This window comes from Drosophila melanogaster, chromosome 2L (assembly GCF_000001215.4).
Source record: "Drosophila melanogaster chromosome 2L".
Lineage (NCBI taxonomy): Eukaryota > Metazoa > Arthropoda > Insecta > Diptera > Drosophilidae > Drosophila > Drosophila melanogaster.
The window spans coordinates 22,699,929-22,724,055 of record NT_033779.5 but is presented as its reverse complement, the minus strand read 5'-3'; the positions used below and the strand labels follow the sequence as shown (position 1 = coordinate 22,724,055).

The window sequence follows — 24,127 nt, the reverse complement described above, 5'->3', positions numbered from 1 at the left end:
TTTTTTTGCGGAGCGAAAGGCTGCCGTTATTGAATGCAGAATAAAGACTAAAGCTACCAGTGAAACCGCAACACATATCGTTTCGGATCCATGTTCATAGCGGCCACGCAAAAATGCTGAGTTTGGCGACTACGCAGCGACGTCCAGCATTATGCTTACCAGCATGCCGTTGCAGTCGCTTATTTTATTTGGCCGTCCGCGGACGTTTACCTTAGTTAACTATTCCCCCCTCAAGTTGGAGGCCGCCCTCGGCCGACCTGATTCCGGCAATCGCCTCATTCAATTTCCTTGTAGCGCGTCTGGCCCTTACGATACGCCAGCTCACGAGGCCAAGGCAGAATAGCAGACAGCATACTGAAGCCATGATAAGTGGGGCGATCTGCGTCGATTTCTTCCTTGAACTTCCGGATTGTCTCCAAATTACTTTCACTCAGGCGATGAAGGTAAGGGAAGCTGAACGCGTTCTGGCTAGCGGTAACATTCAACAGGAGGAATTTAGCTAACCCTGGAGCTCGGCTCTAAACGTTATTCATTTATCGTGGCGTGCTGGGTGAAAGAAATGAGGTGCGTGCCGTCCATCCAGACTTCGGTGCTATTGTCTATTTGCACTTTGGCGGTATTGTCGTTGATGATGATGATTCCATCGTCTACATAGGTAATGGGGTCCAGACTGCTTGGTTGCGCTTCGCAGTGCGCCACGCCGTCAGCATGGAGCTCCCTGGCACATGAGCTGCCCGACGACAATTGACAAAAGGCGGTGCTGGCCGAAGCCGTGCAGTCCTTGACGGTGTAGACTTCGTTATTACATTCAGCGATGACGTTGTCGGTGATTCGCAGCATGGTGGCTAACGGGGAAAATAGTAATCTTTTTGCAAGCAAACTTAATCTTAGGAAACTTAATGATGGTCCTGAACTTTAGTGTTTATTTCTATTTGCCTATTGTTCGCGTCCATCAATCGCGCTTCTAGTCGGTTGTGTGCGCCGAGACCAGAGACCAGACAAAGATAGGAGAAGGATGAATCCGGTCCTGTGTGTGAAAATTTTACTGATATTTTTGTATTTAATGCGTAGGAAACCCACCACCAAAAACTTACTTAACTATTGTGTGTGTCGATGGTGTTAAGCTTAAATCTTAGTAAATCTAAACGTGCCAAGTAGCTTGAAAGACCTTACAGCCCTAATTAAGGGCATTGAATATGGGTGAGTCAATTGAGGTTGTCCTTATGGACCACCCTCCCCTTAATGAGGACTGTGGTCGCCATGTCCGCTTCGACAGCTCTTTCTTCGCACAGAGGCGTGAGTTTGTTGCCGAGTCTTCGGTTGGATTTGACCAACACCTTCTCACCGACTTCAAATACCCGGTTTTGCCGAGAGGCGTTCTCTCTGGCCCTGAGCGCGGTTTGAGCCTTTTTGATCTTATTGTAAATTTCCTCCAGTGGCTCATCGGGGTGCGCAAAGACGATGTCAGCCGGCCTTCTATTGACAACCGAGTGAATCGACTTATTATACTGTGTGGTGGCTAACATGATTAACTCTATCGTGTCGCCTATTCCCTTGTCTATTTTCATGCACCTGGCGAGTTTCAGTAGTGTGCTATGGAAGCGCTCTACCTGCCCGTTGGAGGTGCTGTGCGATGGTGGAGCATTCGTGATGCTAACACCAAAGTTGTTGGACAGCATAGATGAAATTTGTATGCGAATTCAACGATGGTTCGTTGTCGCAGTATATCATCTTGGCCCTTGGGAAAAAGTTCATGAGCTGAAGCAGCGCTGGCTTCAGGTCCTCAATGGTCCGCGATCTAATGGGCTGTACGACGGCAAGTGTGGAAAACTTGTCGATACAAGTGAGGAAGAATTTTTAATCAGTAGAGAAAATTTCTATGTGTAGCATTTCCCCTGTGTGTGACGGTATTGGTGTTTCGCCAATCTCCTGCTTCCTTGGGTGCCTGTCGTACTTGGCCCTTGCACAGGTCTTGCAAATCTGCACAATTTCGTTGGATAACTTAGCCATTTTGGGGAAGTAGTATTCGGACAAGACCTGCTTTACATTTTCTTGAGCTGCTCTGTGGGCTCTATTATGTTCGGCGGTCAAGATTTCCCTTCTCTCTTCTGCTCTAAATATGTCTGTTCTTGCAGTGCCAGAATTTCGTGGCTGGGAACTTCCGAACTACTTCATCGTGTATCATTGCGAGCGTATGCAGATCGCAATGAAAAGCGTTTACGCCTCTTGAGGCGTGCTTCCTCCAGTACTATCTGGTTCTGGAAACAGTTCAACGGTTTATCCGTTGACTCGATTGTGTGGGTGAGAGACATATCACTGTGCACTGTTGCGGCGCACGAGTCAGCCTGATCTTCTTCCAACGCATTAAGCTGTTGTCTGGATAACGCGTCTGCTACCAGGTTCTGTTTACCCGGCTTATAGAATAAACGAGCGTTAGACTCGTCTACGCGGGCTTTCCATCGCTTAATTTTTGCGTTTTGATTCGTTTGATTCCGACACGGAAAAGGTTAGCGGTTGATGGTCAGTGAATATGTTTATATCTTTGACCCCATACAAGTAATGCCGCAGCTTAGCTAGGGCCCATACTATGGCTAACAACTCCCGCTCGTTAGTTGCGTAGTTGGCTTCGTTGTGCTTTAACGCTCTTGAAATCATCGTTATTGGGCGGCCTTCTTGAGCTAGGACCGCGCCTATGCCGTAAGCTGAAGCATCTGTCGTTAGATCAAATGGCTTCCTATATTCTGGGTAACTGAGCATAACGTCTTCCGACGCCAAAATGTTACGCAGTTTATGAAACACCTGTTGCTGGGTTTCGGAAAAGTGCACCTGGATGCTTCTCGACCTATGATCGTTCCATTTTCGCCCTTCAGTATGTCTGAGATAGGTCTTGCTATGGTAGCGAAATCTCTAATAAAACACCTGTAGTAGCTCGCGAGGCCTAGGAACGATCTAACTTTGTATACCGTCTTTGGCTCTGGGTATTCTTTAATGGCTCTGACTTTTTCTGGGTTGTTGCATCGTTACTAGTGACTATGGACCCCAGAAAGTTGACGCTTTTCTTAAAAAAACTCGACTTTAAGGAGGTCTTGTATGTCCTTATTGACGAAATCAGTATCATGTCCAGTATATTGGAGTTATTATTGTAGATTGATTCGAGAACCTGAATCGATTTAAAAAAAAAATACCGCCCACCCACCTACGTGACATTTTACCTTTTCTTCAAAATCATATGGAAAGCAAAATTCATAATTTTCCCGGTGTATAATAGGAAATAAATTTTTGTTCGCTATTAAATTTATATCTCTTCGTAAGTTCTCTCAGTGTATTTCGTGGGTCATTTTCAATTTCAATTTTTTTTTTATATAAAAAAACTCACTCAAAAATTGTTTAATCCTCGGCGAAAGATCGACCACCCGGCGCAGGTGACCTAAAATGAAGAATAAAAAAAAAAAAAGAATTCAATTTAAACAAAAAATTAAAAATACAAAGTGATGTAAACTAAGACTCCTCCTTGGGTACACATTTTTATAAATGATTTTAATATTGTATTTTTGTATCCTTACCCTACTATTTTTTCCTGCGATTATCCTTGCTCGGTCTTTTTTATTAATACATTTTTCTAGCATTTAATTTAAATACACATTGCAGGGTCTCAATTTATTTGCAGCTGCTGTCCCGCTGCGGTTGCTTCTCTTCTTTCGTCTCTCGATGGGAGGTACGCGCTCCACTAGAAGGCCTGACTCGGTTCTTTTGTCTCTTCTGCCCGCCTTAAAAGTAAGATCCTTCGCGTCAACTAACAGATCACTTTTCCCTCGATATTCACTAACCTGTGACTGCCCCAGTTGAACCTAGGGGTCTGGGCGGTGTCGCTGCTGCGCGATGCCTGCGCCAAGCGAAGATTAAATTTCCACTTTTATTAGATATTTCCACACTAAACAAAATTTAAACGCCCGCAGTTTATATAGTACGTGTTAGATGGCAATGTAGTTGCTTTGGTTATTTGCGTTCAAATATTTTGCAAGAGTCTTAAAGCACTTTTCGGTTTTTACTTGGACCTTAGCTTCGTAGGTGTATGCTTTTTGGGGTAATTTGAAGAAGTTGTCATTTTCAACAAGTTTAATTATTTTGTTTAAAAGAGTATTCGAGCGTTCCTGTCGAATGTATATTGCTGGGGACTTTATGTCCCTTTTATCAGAACTGGGGTGTAGATTTTTGTCGATACCTGCCAGTATTCCAAATATGTTGGTGAACTTAGTTCGCTGACTGTGTTATTAGGTTATTCCGGTTGATTTTTCTTATCTTTTCCGTCGCAGAATTTGACTGGCTGTTTTCTTTTTATTTTGATGTAGCGATCCAATCCAGTTTGCATTGTTTTTGGCTTTCTTACTGTTTCGCTCGTTGTAGGAATAAGTTGGTGTATCGGCTAGGGGTGGTTGACAGTGGCCGATTTCGTGCGCGTTACACGTTCGTGCGAATATACAAATGAGAAGTAGGCGTTGTTCGTCTTGCTCTCTATGAGTCTGAGCGCGAATTTAATTTTGACTAATTGATTTAGTTTGCTTACGACTAAAAAGCAAACAATATCATTTTCTGCCGCAGCAGAGAAAAACCTTACCATGGGCCTGTGGAGCGTGCCGATCACTACTCTAAAGTATGTTCTTATCTCTGGCTGAAATTGTCTTGACTTAAATCAAAATCCAAAAAGGTCATAGCAGTTATTAAAATCGTGGTTATCAAAGAAGGTGGATCAAAAACGCTTAGTATAAATTGTGGGCGGTGTGTTTTCTGGGCTTTTGATCCTTATCAAGAATATATATGCATTATATAGTGGAAAACGCTTCCTTCTGCCTGTTGCATACTTTTTAACGAATCTAGTATACCGTTTTACTTACGTATTAGCAAGGGGTGTAAAAACAGTTATATTCAACAGGCAAGTTGGTAACTGTTAGGGCTAAATTATTGGTAAAAGGCACTTAAATTATTTTTTCAAGTGATTACCAACTCATTAAATGATTTAGTATATAATTAAATCAATAAACGTTAGCGAGCTTTACAATTAATTTAATTGTGTGTTTTACAGGTTTATTTATACTTCTAGTCATCGGATTTTTGGCTATTATAACATCTACACTGATTAAAGTTTTGGAACCATACGATTTGATATTTAAATGGGTAAGACACAAACGACTTTTTATGATTTTTTTAAATGATTACGCAAGAGTACTAAGTGGACGGAAATTTGCTCGGCACATGTAAATGATTAATCACAAATTTGATAGTATTCACCACCCAAAAAAATACACATTTACTCTAACGTTCTTCTTGCAGAAATTAATCATGACAGAGGGAGGTGAGATCTTTAATCTGTGGGCCCAGCCTCCAGTCGATCTGTATATTAAGATATATTTGTTCAACATAACCAATGCCAACGCGTTTTTAGCGGGTCGCGAGCAGCTTAGAGTCGAACAAGTTGGTCCCTATGTTTATAAGTAAGTTACGTGTAAAGTAAATAACAGATACCGATGATTAATTATGGGTTTTAGGGAGATAATGACACATGAGAATGTAACGTTCAATTCGAATAACACCATGTCCAGCACTCCCAGTCATCCCTTAGTCTGGCAGGAGGAAATGTCTGGGAATTGTCGTGAGGACGATGAGGTTGTAATGCTCAATATTGCCATGCTGGTGAGTATTTATTGTATAAGTAATATTTAAAAACATATAATATTTAATAAGACCGTGTGTTAAAAGCTTTTAAAAGATATACATATAGTTGTCAGCCTATAAAAATTACATTATAACATATCTGTTTTTCGCCAATAATATAATATGTTTGATTGCATTCGGACACTTAAACAAGCCCATAAATTAACTGTAGATTTAAGTCATGTAACTTGATTACCAACTGCATATCTTAGGGATCCACACCACAGTTCCCATTAGGTAGCTTTGATCGTTTGACTTTGCTATTGATTTTTTTGCAGCTACAGAAAACTGTAGCAGATTATAGTTTCGGGCTCAGCGCTTTGACACACTAGAAAAATTTTAGATGACATGTAATTGTATAAGTGTGCTGACTTTTTATATGCAATATATATTTAATGTACTCATCCAAATGGTCGAATATTACCTAGGAAATCGGAAAAACTTAAATTATCGTAGTTGGCGCTATCCTGATGACCCAATTTTGATTTACCTCGGAATGGATTGGTTTTCTTTTTTATTTAAATAAAAATCTATAAAAAACAAAATGCATATCATATAAACTTTTCATTTATAGAATTATTCAACTTTTGAATCAAAAAATTTTTAAAAACCCTAGCTTGAACAGTTATCGCATATCAAAGATTTTTGCTCAAGGGGCGCTAACCTACCTGATGATGCGCAGGGTTTTTATAAAATAAGGTGTTTTCTTTTAATTATTAGTCATTTTCTCTATTTTGCACAAAAATTTAAATAAACTCATTGTCTAAACTCGCAGCCGCCAAACACAATTACGGCACCTGAGCTGCATGAGCATCTCTCTCTCTCTCTCTCTTTTTCTAGTACTGCTGATCGCTCTGCAATTATTTCACTATTCGCTTTCGATACCCATGCTACGCATAGCTGCCAATTTTGCTGAAGCCAGTAAAGCACATTAGTTCAAAATCAATACATAATCATATAGCAAATCAAAAAGCTTATTAGCTCCACACACATGTTTGACAAACAGTTGACAACAAAAATATTTTGATATATATAACCTTAAAAATTATATATTAACACGGGATTCTTAAACAATTTTTATACCCGTTACTCGTAGAGTAAAAAGGTTTGTTAAAAAGTATGTAACAGGCAGAAGGAAGCGTTTCCGACCATATAAAGTATATATATTCGTGGTCAGGATTAATAGCCAAGTCAATCTAGCCATGTCCGTCTGTCCGTACAAACGGCGAGATCTCAAGTTGACCTACATATGTTCCCACGCCCTCTCTAACGACCTTAAGACGCAGAAAACGGCCACGCCCACACTAATGAAAAATGTGTTGATATTTTTTCACAGTCTTATTAGTCTTGTAAATTTCTATCGATTTGCAAAAAAAACTTTTTGCCATGCCCACTCTAACGCCCTAAAACCCAAAACTGCCACGCCCAATTATTTTAAAAACGTTTAGATATTTTTTCATAATTTGTTTACTTGCTTAAATTTAAATTGATTTGCCAAAAATAACTTGTTACCACGCCCACTTTAACGCCCTTCAGCAGCCAAAACGGTCACGCCCACACTTAGAAATAATTTTTAATTTTTTTTCATTTATATCCCCATTACCTATGATGAAATTTCGCGTTCGCATTCACATTAGCTGAGTAACGGGTATCCGATAGTCGTGAAACTCGACTATAGCCTTCTTTTGTTTTGTTTGTTTTTCTGACCATGTCCCGAGAAATATGGACTGGATAATTGAGTCTCCGGTTCTTCAGCAATTTTGGCACAAGTCTAGACCCCATTTTGCAAATAGGTCACAAGTGCTTTTTGTATCCTTTTATAGTAAAATTCTTAGCTTCCCCTTCAGGTACCTTATATTTTTGGATAATCAGCACTCTCTCTCTCTATGTGGGTTGACTCAAAGAGTCTGCTGACTTTTGAGAGTCTGCTGGTCATTGAACGAAATTTACCGTGACTAGTCCAAACTGCTTCGAGAGTGTAATAAAAAGTATTTAATGTAAATACACGATTTCACTTGTATATGCGTTAAGCGTCGATAAGGTAAGACTTGTGACCACACACCCATACTAATCCTACATACCCTACGTACCCTTCATACCCTTCATACCATTAATACCCTTCATACCCTACATACCCCATATACACAACATACACAACATACACAACATACTCAACAAACCCAACATACCAAACATACCCTAAAAAGCCTATGTCGGATCTCGTAGCCGCCAGCAAATATTAAATTTGCTCACAACTAAGTGTTACGGCACACCAGCTGTGCAATAATACTTTTCGTTATCTATGAAGATGGAGAAGCTGCGGAATCATCAAAGCTCCCATCTCCTTCCCACTTCTACTCACGCGCTTGAACTTTTGATCTATCGTTCTGGTGTGCGCTGTGCAGATATGAAGACTATTGCATTACCTTACGGATCCCATGCATATGCGCATTGGTCCCAAATTTCGTTCTAGAAGACACACTTAAAAAAAAAACGTTTAAATCGTAACTTAACAGTTCCGTTTACATACTAACAGTAATTTAAAACAAAACACGGCACTTTAATTGTACAGGAAAAACTGTGCCAGACAAAAACAATAAAACAATAAAATTGCAACGCTCGCAACAACCGCAGCTTCTTCGTCGACACTTCTTAAAGAGTATTTTCTAGACAAAGAATAAGATTCATGTAAGTGGAAAGCTAAATGTTATCACTCCTTCTAATATAAAGGAAAATTCGAATTAAAAGTAAAAAATTTGTACCTTTAATATTCTGTGACTTGGAAAATTTGATTTCTGTTTTGATAATCAAATACCCGATACATACATATGGGGTGACATATTAGTGTGGAGAAACAGTAATACCACAAAATATTCTGACGGGGAAGACAAATTAATTAGGTATGACAGAAAAAACAAAATCACTCAACAAGACGTAGTTAATGCCGTGGAGAGGTTAGTCTTCTTAATGTAAGCTTAAGTAAGAATTTTTTGTTAAACAAGACGAGGCGGCAACATTCGCCTGAGAGATCTGTGAACCTTATTATGGCAGTTCAGAACACTTCAGTGCACTTGGGACAGGTCAAACCAACAGTAAAACTCTTAGGTAAACACACCTGAATTCCTCAAGGCAACGGTTCCAAATTCGAGATACACACTCTCGAAGACCGGAACCAATGGAGGTTGACAAGTCGATATCGCGTATTTGACAACCCACTAAATTTTACAAGAGCTAACTCAACCCAGAGCCGACAGAATGTTCATTATTCGTCACATAAATTCAAATTCAAATGCGTTTGCAGGCCCTTTGTCAATTCAGAAGTTAAAGAACTTCGAGAAAAGGACGTCATTCCACCATGAAGATCGCCTTTAAATAACCCTATTTAGGTTGTTGATAAAAAAGTTGTCGATGAATTCCGTCATAAAAACAAATAATGGTTATAGATTTCAGGAAACTGAATCAAAAAATCGCGAATGATAAATACCCAATACCTAATATTTCTGCAATATCGGCAGACATGGGTGATGCTCAATATTTTACAACACTGGACCTTAAGTATGGCGCGTATCAAATAGAACTAGCATAAAGCGAAAGAGAAAAAACGGCTTTTCCCGTAAACAATGGGTAATATGAGTTTTGCAGTTTCCGTTCGGTTAAAAAATGCCCCGAGCATATTTCAGAGGGCTATTGTCATGTCATGTCTATGTGGACGACGTGATCATTTTCTCCAAAAAACAAAAAGGACCAAGTAAATCATATTAACTGGGTTAGAGAGAGAGAGAGAGAGAGAGAGAGTGTCTCAGTAAAAATCCAAGTGACTATCTGGGATATACTGTGTTCAGAGTTGGAATTCAAACTGATATCCCAACAAGGTCGCCCCATTGCCCTTATTTTTCGGGCACAACAGAGTAACGAACAAAATCTCGGAACAAATGAGCGAGAGCTGTTAAGCACATCTATATAGCTCCTCTCTGTACATCTATAGAGTTCATTAGCCGCTGACATATGCTGTGTCCGATAAGATTCCTAATGCCAAAATAAAGCTCTGAAATGCCTTTATTGACGATGCCTTAGACGCTTTATTGAATGCCTTATCATATTATCATCATGAATGCCAATCCATAGCGACGAATCCCTGACCTAAATTGTAGAGATCACTGACAAACCAGTGAACTGCTTTAGGAATCAGATAATTATTGAGGAATCTGATTCCCCATTTGTTAGAACCTTCGTGCTATAACCAGATGCGTGGTTGGAATCTCTGATCGGAGCACTCTTCTCCAAACACTAAAAGACGTATTAAATTCAGGGGTCGTCAATGGAATTTCGAACTACCGATTCTTTTATACACACTGAACTTTTCCCGTCAACAACATTTCGATACTCAAAGTATTAGGTAACTGACATCCCAGTTAAAGCGGAACAAAGGGAAATAGTAACGGCAGAACATAACCGCGCCCACCGAGCGGCAAAGGAAAATATTAGGCAAAGGTTACTACACATTGATGTATTTTGTACTGATCAAAAATACTCTCTAACGTAAATTAATAAATTCTTAAAGTTTGCTGTGACTCAGCCAATTTGCTCCAGAGCAGTCGTATACATAAAAAATCCAATCTTGCAATGTATAAATATTTTTCCCAACACTAACACTATTTATTGCGACAATGAAAGGTCTCCAAATTCAGAGACGATAAACTCTATCTTGTCCAAATTTAACATCCAAGTTGCACATACACCTCCCTCACATAGTGATTTAAACGGTCAGATCGAAAGCTTTCACAGTACTTAGCAGAAATAGCTCGTTGTATGAAACTTGACAAACAGATACGCGACACTGTTGATCTGATTCTGCTTTCAACAATCGAATATAATAAAACAAACAAACTATGCGTGAACTATGCAGACTTAGCATCAACAATAATTATAAAAGGTCCATAAAGACAATATAAAAAATAAGAAATTACTAATAATATGAAAAAGGAATTGAATTGGAAATAAAAATTGTTTAATTATTTTATCTTAGACTAACATTAATACTGGTAGTGCTTTATATTTATATTATATTTACGAGTGCAACAGTTAAATTGTTACATACCTGTAACAGACGGAGACGTAACCATTTGGAACGAGTTAGCCTAGACGTACACGGGCGAAACCAGACAGACACTAAGCTTATTTAAACAGGCCCACATACGGCACGTACTGCTTACTGACCTTGGACACAGTGAAACACTAATTACGACACTTAAGGTTAACCATAGAAAAACACTAAGTTTAAACTTGCTGGGGACAGCTCTGAAGATAGTAGCAGGGACTCCTGATTTCGATGACTGGGAACAAATTAAGTTTAGGCAAACGCAACTTACCGATTCAGAAAACCGACATATAGAATTAAACACTTCATTTCAGACAAGACTTAACGAACAAACTGAAATAGTTAACTCAATTAGCAAAACAGATGAAATTGACTCAAATCTCCTGTATAAAACAATAAAACAACAAAGTTATGATTATCTCAGACTTACAGAACTTAATACTTGGCGTAAAACTTTCAAAAATAAACCTGAAACAACGTTGATGTTAAGGAGATGACATTTAATAATTTCTCTAATATTAGCATAAAACAAAACATTTCAAAATAATGACATTGTGTATTTCCTAATATCGTATCCCATACCCAAGTTATTATGTAAGAAAATAATAATATTTTCCGTACAACATTCTGAAAAAAATTTGGACTTCGAAGACACAAAACATCGTCGCTGCCTGCGTTACCGATATCTTTGCTGTTTGTGACTATAATTCAGTAGTTAGCACCACGTTCAGCAAATACCTGAAAACACCCAGCTGTGCGCAGCAACTAATGACCATCTGGATGGGCTGGTTGTAATAGACGACGGCGCAATAATCTAATCATCAACGACTCTACTGTAAACATCTCATGCTATTCGAGCTCAGCGTCGTCTATCTCCGGAACATACCTGGTGAACTTTGACGTCGAAATCACAATTAACAAAATACTCTACACCACCGACTATGGTGTCTTTAAAGAATACCAGTGGTTTCTGCAGTCACTCAAATCAACGTGACCAAGCATCGGGAACACTTGAGCTTGCCCCTCCTTCATGAGATAAGTCTGACGAATTTACAGGTCAACTACAATCCATGTTCACCTACAGACCCATATGGAGCTGCGGAGTCACATTGAGAGCTGTCACGATTTGCCTGGTACTGATGCGAAAAATTCAACAACGCACAAAACTGCGGGAATGAAGCGAGATCATCAAGAACCTACAAGCAAACGCTAGGAAAACCTAGGGCGCTCTTCACGTAGTTCACGTAGGTGAGGGTAGAATTAAAACAAGCTCAACTTAGCTCGGGTCAGCCGGATGCGTGTGCAGCAAAGTTGCGACACCCAACGGCGAAGTAACTAGATCCGCACAAAAAGCAAAAAGATCCCGGGGCGCACGGTCAGCAGATCCGTACGCCAAGTGGCCGCCGCAGCACGGCACGAGGCGCATGGTCAGCGTTCTGACGCGACGCTGGCGGGTATCAATAGCTTTTGTTAGGCTTCTAAATCTAACCTTAAGTCAGCTTTAAGAGAACCATAAACCATGTCACATCGACTGTGAAGCCCAAAATCTCTCTCCTACCAACCAAAGGGAGTCGGAATACCCCGTCGTACGTGGCTACGGGTTATTACTCGGGTCGTGTTTGTGGGCGTTAGAGTGAGCGGGGCAAATAGTAAATTGCTATTTCGATAGAAATTTGCAAAGCTAATAAAAAAAAAAATATTAAAACTTTTTTAAAAATGAGGCAGTACCAGTGAAAAAATATCAGAACATTTTTCAAAGTGTGTGTGTGTTAGGGTGAGTGGGGGGTTGGGGGCAGATAGTAGAATTCATCCTCTTAGTAAAAGCACCTATCAAAAAGCTTATGTATTTGAAGCAGATCGATAGAATTGGAGGAAGTTTGACTAAGAGAATAAGAACAGTACATAGTGTGTGACGAGGCGTGCCCACCGCCCGAAATCACTGCACTGGCTGAATACTGCAAGAGGACACACTCACCCATCATCATCGGATGTGATGCAAATGCACATCACATATATGGGGCAGAAGCGACGTGAACCAAAGAGGTGAGTCACTCTTAGAATTTATCTTGAATAACAATCTAGAAATCCTAAATGTCGGGAATGTTCCGATTTTTGTTATTAGGGTAAGATCTGAGGTTCTGGACATTACACTTTCCAGCAGATCAGTGGCTTCGCATATAAGCGACTGGCACGTATCTCCTGAGGAGTCAATATCAGATCACAGAATTATTCGTTTTAACATAGGGCTAAATCTAGAATGTAGCGAGCGTAGGCGCAATCCCAGGAATACGAACTGGGAAGGGTTCAATGTCTCCTTACTGCGAGATCCAGCTACTAGGGTAACCGGGAAACTCCGTACCACTCTAGAACTGGAGGCCGCCGTAGAAGATATTAACTTGTCTTACAAACACGTTTAGAGAAAACTGCTCCCTTGGCCGAGCCAAGACAGATGGAGATGCTCCATGGTGGAACGACCAATTGGAGAAGTTACGGAAAGCGACCAGGCGTCGCCAACGGACGCAGCATGCCTACATGGCGGGAAGATCAACTGATACTGCCCTATATCACCTGAAAAGCCTTATTGAGGATTCACTGACTCATAAGGAAGTGGCGTTATGTGCCTTCTTAGACATACAGGGTGCATTCGACAATACCTCCCATGAAGCTGTCAACGCATCCCTGGCAAGAAGAGGACTAGATGCAACAACCAGCAGATGGATCAAGTCACTACTGGCATCTAAGCGAGCCATGGCCACTATAGGAGGGCAGTCGTCCACAGTACCTACCACAAGGGGTTGCTCCCAAGGGGGTGTCCTCTCGCCTCTCCTGTGGAGCTTGCTGGTACGCGAGTTGCTGGACAGACTGACCCGCAGAGGTATACTTTGCCAAGGCTATGCTGACGATATTGTCATTATAGCCAGAGGTAAATATGAGGAAACACTCTGCGATATCATTCAACTGGGCATCAATATGACCAGCGAATGGTTCAAGGAAGCAGGCCTGAGCCTAAATCCTAGCAGAGAATGAAGGCAATAGCCCTGTCAAAATGTGGCATAGAGGCCAGCAATGAAGTTAAGTATCTTGGGATAGCCCTTGACTCCAAAGTCAGCTTCAAAACTCATGTCGATAACAAAATTGATAAGTGCACCAGAGCACTTTTCACGTGTAGAAACATTGCTGGTAAGTCGTGGGGAACCTCACCACGCATAATAAGATGGCTGTACCTCATGGTAGTCAGACCCATACTAACCTATGGGGCAAAGCCTAGGGTGATAGAGCACGCCCTAGCACCACTAAGGCGAAACTCCATAAGCTTCAGAGTGCGTACCTGTCCCACTGCAACCCTAGAAGTACTAGTGGAGGTGACGCCACTTCATATCGTCATTGAAATGAAGAGGAAAGCCACCCTAATAAGAATTGAGGGAGCAGGAAATGACTGCAACCTCACAAGTAAGGATGCTGAAAGCCTAAAAAGGGATATCCCTTTGCCAAAGCAACCAAGGGATGAGATGCCAGCTGAGCATAGGTTCGCTCAGAACTTCACCACTCATCTCAGTAATAAGAACAGTTGGACATCCCTGGGGAATCCACAAGCAATAAAGTGGTATACAGACGGATCCCTCACTCAGGTCTCAGGTTGAAATACTACGAATCAATGGGCAGATACACCAGCATTTTTCAAGCTCAAGTCTGTGCTATTGGACGCTGTGCGGAGTTCAATCTGCAAAAGAACTATCATGACAAGGACATTGCTATACTGCCTGATAGTATAGCAGCCATAAAAGCGCTCAGCAAAGCTAAGATAACATCTAGGCTAGTACGTGAAGTGAGGACAGCCCTAGACAAACTAGTAGCTGTAAACGAACTCACAATAAGGTAGATCCCGGGACACAACAACATCCCGGAAAATGAGCTAGCGGACAACCTAGCCAGGAAAGGCGTAAAGAAACCCTCTAATTGGGCCCGCACCCAATTAGTATGGGGCTTACTTAAGTCACTGGAGGAAGAAAAACGTCTGTCCTTCTGGGAACACCTACCAGGGCTTAGGCAGTCTAAGATTCTCCTCCGTGAATATAACCATAAAAGGTTCAAGACCTTAATGACACACGGGAAAAACACCGTGCGCATTTTGACTGGCCTTCTTACGGGGCATTGCCGTCTCACAGCCATTTTCACAAGTCGCTTCTGCTGCATGGAGGAGAAGAGCTCTGCACATATTATATGTGACTGCATGGAACTTTCCATCAGGAGGAACAGACTCCTGGGCATGTATGTAGTCCCACGGGAAACAATTGAACCATGAACCCCAATAAAATTCTGGCATTTATACAGTGCATTGGACTTCAGGGGGATCTTTGAGTCATGAGTCATAGGAGGCAGCTGCCCTGCCCTACCCTGGCGACGCCCTTAGCAATCGGCAAACTTAGGATTTTATTATTTTCCTTAACATATGCAAAAGTTCATCTCAATGCATTGTAGTAGAGAACTCTAAAAAGCATTTCATTTATTGTGGAAAAAAAGAAATTGCTTCTTTATGCTCTGAAAAAAGAAGCGCTGCGTAACACCTCTTTTCCTCGACACTTTCACGAACTTCCGACTGGGGTTACCATCGATTGAATTAAACTTACCAGATTCTTCACTTGTATATTCAACCACATCTGCCCATGACTTAAGCAACATTTAAATTATCTGCTATGTCAATGTTATAGACTCATGTACTCCCGCAAATTTTGCCGTTTGCCCGAAAAGCATCTTTTCAGTGACTTCGTTGCAAATAGTTTGACTCTGGAAGGGTGACAGGGGTACAACTCTAAATATCGATTGTTTATTTGGTGCGAGTTTTAGATGACTTTAAAAATGATAAAGTCAAATTCGTAGATCATGATATAAGGAATTTAACACAAATTTGATTTATCTGTGGTCGAAGTTTCAAATATATCTGTTGAGGATCTGTCCCTTGTTAATCTTCTAATTGTTAACAAGAATTCCGATTTTGAAAAATATTATCACTCTTAATTTGCTGGTTTCCTTTCTAGGTCAATTTTATAACCTTGTCAGTACGGTTTTATAAAACCCAGATCAACTTACCCTGCGGAGCTAACTTCCTTCTAAATTGTATTTTAAGCTATTAGAAGGGCAGGACGCAACGGGTCCTCTAAATATTCTTTGTCTTGTATTCTCCGAGTCAGATCCATCTAGGAGCCACCTAGGTCCGCTTCTTTTTACCTAATTATTAAGGACCTTCCTTTAGTAATAAAACATTTTTTTGTACTTATGTACACAGGCGATGTTAAATTATACCTTCAGTATAAGGACATATCTTCCCAGGTGGGTTTACAATCAGATCTACAGAGCTTTCAAATATGGTGCCGTGATGAAATACTAAACTTAAATGGCTCCAAGTGTAAAGTTACGACCTTTTGTCGTGTCAGCCCAATACTGGCGACTTTCACTCTAAGTGGGTGCTCTTTGGACAAAATAACACGGGTTGATGATCTTGGTGTTCTTCTGGACCCTAAACTAAAATTTTATAAAAAGGTGGTCAACGGAATGTTATGATACGTGACCAAAACCCTATTCATTTCGCTTGTCCGTCCGATTCTTGAGTATGGATCACCTGTTTGGAGTCCATAATACGTAGTTCACTCGAACCGCATTGAATCAGTTCAAAAAAAATTGGTCCGGAAAACGACGCTTGTAAGCTTATTCGTTGTGAAGTTGAAAGACTTAATTAGTCGGCTAAACTTCTCTGTGCCAAGCAGATTCACTAGAAATTACATACCCTTAATCTTAAGTCATTGTATGACTGAGTTACATGACCCCTAGAGAATATAATGTTCTGACTATGATTGACTTTATCCTATTATATCCAATCTTGACCCTCTGCCGCTCTTTCCAACACGTAATTAGATCTTAGTAATATTTTTTATTTATTTACCGCCAATTTTGGTAATAGCATCTTTTTTGAAGCAATCAGTTATCCTGCGAACATTTGGACAACCTTACTTTATCTGGTTTAATTACCATCTTTATAGGTTAATTCCATGAACTACTCGATTTTTCGGTCATGCCTAATTCAATTCGATCGAGTGAGTTTCTGAGTTTCAACATTAAGTAATACTGTAAAGTTTTAATAAATTTATTTGCACAGGTTTTAGACTCGATATCATTATTTTCATCTTCTTTGACTTTCCAATAGAGATCTAAATCTTTTAATTTCAAAAACTATGCATCGGAGATCAGTTTTTTGTCCAAGGAGGTCGTCCCATCTAGTTAACCCTTTTACTCTACTAGTATTTATACTAGTATATGGGATATACTATATTCGTCATATAAAGTAAGTGTCATGGGCATGCACACAGTCGTTATTTGCTTCTTATTGCGGTTGTGGCAAAATAACGGGTGTGTAAGACTGTACTGTTTCCACTTCTCCTTGGGTTCTTTAATGTTCTGGTTATTTAATTTATTGTCAATATATGGGAAAAAAGCGACAAATCATTTGAGCATGGGAATAATTGTGTTAGAGCCGGACCGATAGAGCTGTTGCTCTTGGTCAATTGTGGTCCTCGGTTAGAGTGCGATAGCGATACGACAAAATGAAATGAACCAAAAGAAAAAGGAAATGAAGCATGATCGAGGCGAGAGCGTCGGTTGTAGATTAGAAGCCAAAGCAGACAAGTGAACTGGTTGATGCGCACCGCCTTACCAAATCGATCAACCGAGTCGACCTGGCCCCGTCCGTCTATCCGTATGAGCGTCGAGATCTCAGGAAATATAACAGCTAGAATGTTGAGATTCAGCATACAGATTCCAGAGACCAAGACGCAGAGCACCCATGTTGCCACGCCCACTCAAACGCACACATACAGCACAAAACTGCCAACCCTACACTGTTGATATTTTTGCACATTTCTCTTAGTCTTTGTTCAACTCGGATGTGTTATTCAGATGAAGTTGCTCGAGTGCTTCTAGCGAGAGGTTTTGTTGGAGCCACTTCAGCATTGCTGAACTCTCGGCCCTTTAGTTTTAGGGTCTCGTTCAGGAACGTTATCAAGTAAGTGCCGCTCAATCGTCTCTCAGTGTCCCTCCCTCCCTGACCGTGCCATTGAAGCCGTTGAGCAATATCATATACACATACACAATTGTATGTGTGACATACACAATTGTAGATCCGTCGTGTACAACGGAAACGTCTGAAAATTTTAACATTTCTTCGTCCGTCAAGGCAGAAGTCGGCATATTGGCTACTAATCTCATTCAATTCAACCTCGCTCAGCAGAAAGGCATTCACATCGCTATCTCTTCTTTCGCGAGCCCAATATACATTCTGCAAACCTATGGCCAAATCATCTCTCGATCGAATCGAGTCCTTTCTAATTTAATTCTGTTTTCTCCTGGCCACGCTAGTCAGTATGTTCATTCTGGGTTCTACCTGTCTATTGATGTGCATCGGTGTAGTTAGTTATCTCGATAAGTACTTTTGTCAGTGTGACCACAGTAAGTATCCTGAAAGTAATCATGATCTGATGTTACTTTTATGTACTAATTTGCCTGATTCTGTTAATATTGTAGTACTTAACTATTTCCTTTCTAAATCTACTTGATAGCTTAGAACCTAATCTTGTATTAACCCCAACGAAAATTTCTTGCCCTTTGATATAGGTCTTTATGGGCTTTCTTTTCCGGTTGTGGTATTTAATGTCGGTTTCCTGTTTTTTCTTAAGTCGGACAATATATTGTCCAGTCTAGCTTGTTCGATAGCTATCTTAGCGAAGAACACCTCTAGGGGTCGTTTTTTTGTGAAAGAATGGACAGTGTAGTTACATTCATAGATGGCTCTATCGAGAAGTTTATCGAAGCATCTATGTGTTCCATCTCCTTTCAAACATTTTATTATTTCAAAGAGTGTGGAGTGACATCTTTCTAATTGTCCATTTACCGTACTCTTATAAGGCGGTGATTTATAGAGCTCAATGTCCAGCTGGTCTGTCAACATAAATTTGATAGAGGCTGAGTTGAGGGACTTTTCATTGTCCATTACTATTAGGCACTCCATAATAAAACACCATATCTCTTAAGGCTTTCCTAAAGTCTTCTACAGCTTTTGATTTGATGACTCTTCGCATAACCAGTTTGAAAAATTGATCGATTGCTGTGAGCAACAGATGTCGTTCTGTCGAGTAGATGTCAATATGGATATTTTGTCCGGGATGTCTAATCATATTCCTCAAGGTATGCTCTCAATCTTTTAATCCTCGCATTCCCATTCCAACTACTGAGAGAATGGGTCAGAGGCTGATGGTCAGTAAAGAATTTCACCTTTGCTTTACCGTAAAGGTACATTTTGTGCTTTTTAAGAGCCCACATATGGCTAACATTTCTTTTTCATTTGTGGAATAATTTTCTTCCGCCTTCGAGATTGTCCTCGATAAAAATGATATGGGTCTGTTTTCTTGTGAAAGAACATCGCCTACTGCGAAAGTGGAAGCGTCCGTTGTTAGGTGAAATTCTTTAAAGTCTGGGTAGTGGAATATTACGTCTGGAGAAACCAAACTGCTCTTCAATTTCTTAAAGGCTTCTATTGCTTCACTATTAGGGGACACCGATTTTTTTAACGATAATGTCTTTGAAATTCGACCATCCTCCCCTTTCAAAAGCGATTTAAGTGGTTTTGCTTACTTAGCGTAGTTTGGAATAAATCTCCTGTAATATCCGGATAATTCCAAGAATGATCAACCTCGGCTCTTTGACTGTTCTTGGAATTGGAAAGTCTGAGATTGCCTGTGCCTTGGTTGGGTTGGTTTCAATGCCCTTGTCGGACACAACGAAACCTAGGAACTCTTCATGAACTCGCATTTATCCAACTGAAGAGTAATGAAAATGGGGTCAAGGTTCTGGTAGTGTGTGTTTCATCATCTTTACTAAAGAAGATGATGTCGTCAATATAAATAAAACATATCTTACCGATATGTTCGTGAAGGATGTCGTCCAGTGCGCGCTGGAAAATTGACGGAGCATTTTTCAGACCGAATGGGAGTCGTGTAAACTCGTATTTTCCATTATAGATGGTTTCTGATTTTCAATATCAGATTCCTTTAAAAGAATCTGACTAAACTCACTTTTCAGATCGAGCACTGAGAAAAATTTGTTGTCTTCCAATTGGGCCAACACTTCATTAATATCAGGGATAGGGTATCTGTCCGCCACAGTTACCATATTAAGTTTTCGGTAGTCAATTACCACCCTGTATTTTTTCATGCTAGAGGAGTCGAGTTTTTTTGTACAATCCACACGGGTGAATTGTATGGTGACCTTGAGGGTCGAATGATGCCATCGTGTAAGAGTTCTGTTATTTGATTGTGTACCTCGTCTTTAAGAGACATTGGGTACTGATAGAATTTTGAGTACACCGGTAGATTAGGATAGTTTCTGATTGGGGTCTGCGCAGAGACCTGGATGAGAATCAATTATTTTATTTAATTTCCTTCTCTGTTCTATCTCTAATTGTTATACTCTAGGACTAATTGTGCTAACAGCATCAAACTGTTTTTCCTTGAGGACGACTTTTTTCCCGTTTTCCAGTGTCATGGTTAGGTTCTTTAGGTCAATGTGCGCTCCCATTCCCTTCATTGTATCTTTGCCAAGTATGGCGTCAAAAGAAATGGTAATAGAAAGAATTTTATTTCAAAATCGTAAAGGTTTTCTCTTTTTTATTGCGATATTTTCACATCGCCGCCTGGAGTGTCAGCTATGTAAGGCTTGTTATTTGGTATCGCGTTCGACAACACTTGGCTGTCCAATATCCATTCTTTGGATGTTGTAGTTTCTTTGTCGTTTGATTAAGTTTGGTATCGCGTTCGACAACACTTGCCTGTCCAATATCCATTCTTTGGATGTTGTAGTTTCTTTGTCGTTTGATTAAGTCTGAAATTTGAATGCTCGGTTGTTTACCGGCGTCAAAATATGGTCTATTCATATAATTTACGTTTCGCGTCTGTATACTGCGGTCCACATCCATTAGTTCTGGTCTTAGGTTGGCGCATTATATTGTTGCGATTGCTGTGGATAGTATTATCGGGGTGCGGCGAAATTAGACACATATTGTCTTGACGCAGCGAATGGCTGGCCTAAATGTTGTGGTGGTCTCCTCATGAGATTTCGTCGAGGGCCCGGTGGAGGCTGTCGATGGCCAAAGGCATTCGCCTTCAACTGGCCCTTTTATTGCCAAAAGGCGAGGTAAGTCTCCTCGGAGGCTAATGAAAGTATCCAGAGTTTTTCCTGTGGACGGATTCTCGGCTCATTTGTATGCAGCCTATCTTATTTAAAATAAGAAAAAGATTTTTGTAGACGTCCTCGTGGAAGTCTTCAACCGACTGCTTTTGGCCTTGAACCACAGTTGACATTTGGTATTCCAAGGTAGTTATGTCTCGTTTATCTGCGTAATGTAGAGTGAGACATCTCGACATGGCCTTTCAGTACAGCGGAATGTTGTAGCACTTGAGTGCCACGTCAGCACTTCCGACAATTTTGTTTCTAATGATATGAAGTATATTATAATAGTTTGGAGTACCCACAAATGGGGTGTAAGTTTCCATGATTCTATAACTCTCTTTTTCCAAGATCGATTTTACAATATCAACCACACTGTCAAAGTCCACTAAATTTTGTTGTATTCAGGCTTGACGACCTGATCGCTCACGTCAGTAAAGTCAAGGGTGTCATCATTCATTTGTTTTATCAGTCCACGTAAAACTTGGACCACCAAGTTCGACCCTCATATCTACGCGGTGCTGTTCAGGCAGGTCGGTTCTTTCTGAGGGTACCGGTCTCTCATTTGAATTGGGAACCGATGGTCTTATTGGATTATCAGGTTGATTAGATTGCCATGTTGGCTTCTAATGTGGACAACACTTACACGAAACGAACCTAAATTTAAACCAATTCGGACTTAACAAAAGTTGTGCGTGTGTATGTGTTCGCTTATTTCTTTTTCGGTTTCATTTTTTTTCAATTTTGCATGCAATACAAATTTAGCTCGGCGCGGATACTTTGCTTTGAGAACAGAAAACGAGAAAAAAGGAACAGAAAATAGGGAATTGATTTTTTTTTAAATATCTCTAGGAACTGGCCTTTATTACTTATAATACTTTTTTTGTATACTTTTCGAGACTCTTGCTGTCTTGCTGGCTCCTCTTCGGTTGTTTTAGCTTCAGCTTCTTCATCCTGCTGTGCTGATGTTGTTTTTTTAATTGGCCGCGCTTTGGCACACGCAGCTTTACTTTTCAGATTTTACACATGTGTGTCGTCGTATGTGTTTGTCGCCACTTCTTCATTTTACCGTTTTTGGATTGCATTGTTAACTGTTATCCAAGCTACGCTTAGTTCTCTGCGTTCTACTTCTACTTTTTTACAGCGTCTTTTCGGCGAAATTGCTGTTCTTCGTTTTGCTACCCCGAGATGGCGATGCTGATAGTTGTTGTGGTCACTCCTCCTGGCTAGGTGAATGTCATCCTTATTGTCTTTGCTACTGGGGAATCCACGTCAGCACTCCATAGAAGGTTTTTGCGGGCTGGCCTGACAGAAAATGTGATCCACGAATGGGCAATGCGTTTGCCGATGAATATTTTCCTCTTCCGGAAAATCTGCTCTTTTTTCCAACAGTTTTACTTTATGCCGACCTTGTTTTTTTTTTTGGTTTTTTTTTTATATTAACTCACGGAAATTTCTTTAGCTCAATTTAACCTTTTTTTTTTACCAAAATTTTGATTTTGCTTTGCGACATCGATTTTTTGTCTGTCGTTTGCGTTTATTCACTTTGGCCCGAACAGAGACCAGGCCAGTTAATAATTACAGTTATTTTCCTTTAGTTTCGTAGATCGCAAGCGACCGTTTATTGTAACAGATTATTTGAAACTAAAACAAACATACAAAATATATTCCTACGTCGACTTGGCACACTTACAAAGGAGGTCGTTGAGCGGCCTTACAATGCCAGCGAAGGCGACATTTCCGGCATTTCTCACTATTGGAACAGCCCTTTCCCTGGAACTGTGAAGGCCGTGATTCTGCCAAAGGTACTGCCAATATCCATCCTTAAGGTCCATAGTGCGTATGAAGCGCGCCTCCCTTAGTTGGTTGAGGATGTAGTTTGTTCTTGACATTGGGTAGGCGTCCATTATGGATTTCGCGTTTATCTGTCTGAAGAACAGTATCCGTTTCCCCTCTTTCTTCTTCACCACTACTATGGGCGAGTTGTACGGGCTTATTAAGTAATCTAAATGTGCCATTTTCAGAAGTTCGTCTACCTTTGCAATTATCTCCCCTTGAATTTTCGGATTCTGGGGATAGTATTTTAGCTTAATCGCTTTATACTTGATGTTCTGGGAATACTGTTCTGTTTTTAGGAATATATCCAAGTCGTCTTCTTCGCTGTTCTTTTGGACATCTGCGACCAACAACTTCTCCTCCAGCCACCCGTTGTCTCTGTTTTTGCCCGGTGTCTGGATTTTATGACCGCCGCACCTTATTTCGGGGTGAGGAAATTCCACCCCTGGTAGTATTAGGATGTTTATGCGAAGTCGTCTTTTGCCGAATTCGATTTCGACCTCGAGTTGTGCGTTGATCTCGATGCACCATCCACCTGACAACCTAACTTGCCGTCTTATTTTTGTAATCGTTTTAGGGGCAGCCAGCTTGTCCGTCAGCTCTTCGCTTACGAAGATCCCCCGTGTTCCCAGAACGTTGACCAGCAGAATGATGGCTTTGAGTTTAAACGACACTCCGCCTGTTTATGACCAAGTGTCGTTTATGGTACCATATAAAGATTGACTTTGTCGGGCATCAAAAGAATAGGATGCAGATCGTTCCGAGTGTTCACATCTGTCGTAGAAGCTAGACGCCGTAATCCCTTATCAAAACCAGCTGCATGCGCCAGCACAAGCGAAACTTCAGTTTGTTCCACATCCAGTGACTTCCACCTGGACATGAGAGAAGTAACCATCCTGCTCCCATACAACGATAAGCATTCTCCTTCTTTTGGAAGTCCATTCAGCAGATTTATAACTGTTGCGGCCAATGGCTCAGTTCCTGCATAAATTTGCAAAAACAACTCCCGAAACTGCATTCATGTGATTCCCGGAAAGCATGTTTGGAATAACCAATGAGACACGCTTCTCTCCAGCGCCTTGCTGAAAGCCATAACAAGAAAGGTGCCATGTAGTTGATTTTCAGATAGAATATAATCCACTGATGAACACCATGATGCTCCGTCTGAACCAGTGCGATTCTGGATAAATTTTGGAAGCACTACAGCTACTGCGT

At 40.6% G+C, this 24,127-nt stretch overlaps 1 protein-coding gene across 1 annotated transcript in view; it reads left to right on the top strand.

Annotated features, from left to right (window-relative positions):
• CG40006 (uncharacterized protein) overlaps positions 1 to 24,127 on the top strand; it is a 133,933-nt gene that overhangs the window by 32,294 nt on the left and 77,512 nt on the right. The window contains exons 2-4 of the mRNA NM_001042936.1: positions 5,081 to 5,172; positions 5,329 to 5,489; positions 5,544 to 5,688. Coding sequence (NP_001036401.1) covers positions 5,081 to 5,172; positions 5,329 to 5,489; positions 5,544 to 5,688 — 398 coding nt within the window. The remainder of the gene's footprint in view (positions 1 to 5,080; positions 5,173 to 5,328; positions 5,490 to 5,543; positions 5,689 to 24,127) is intronic.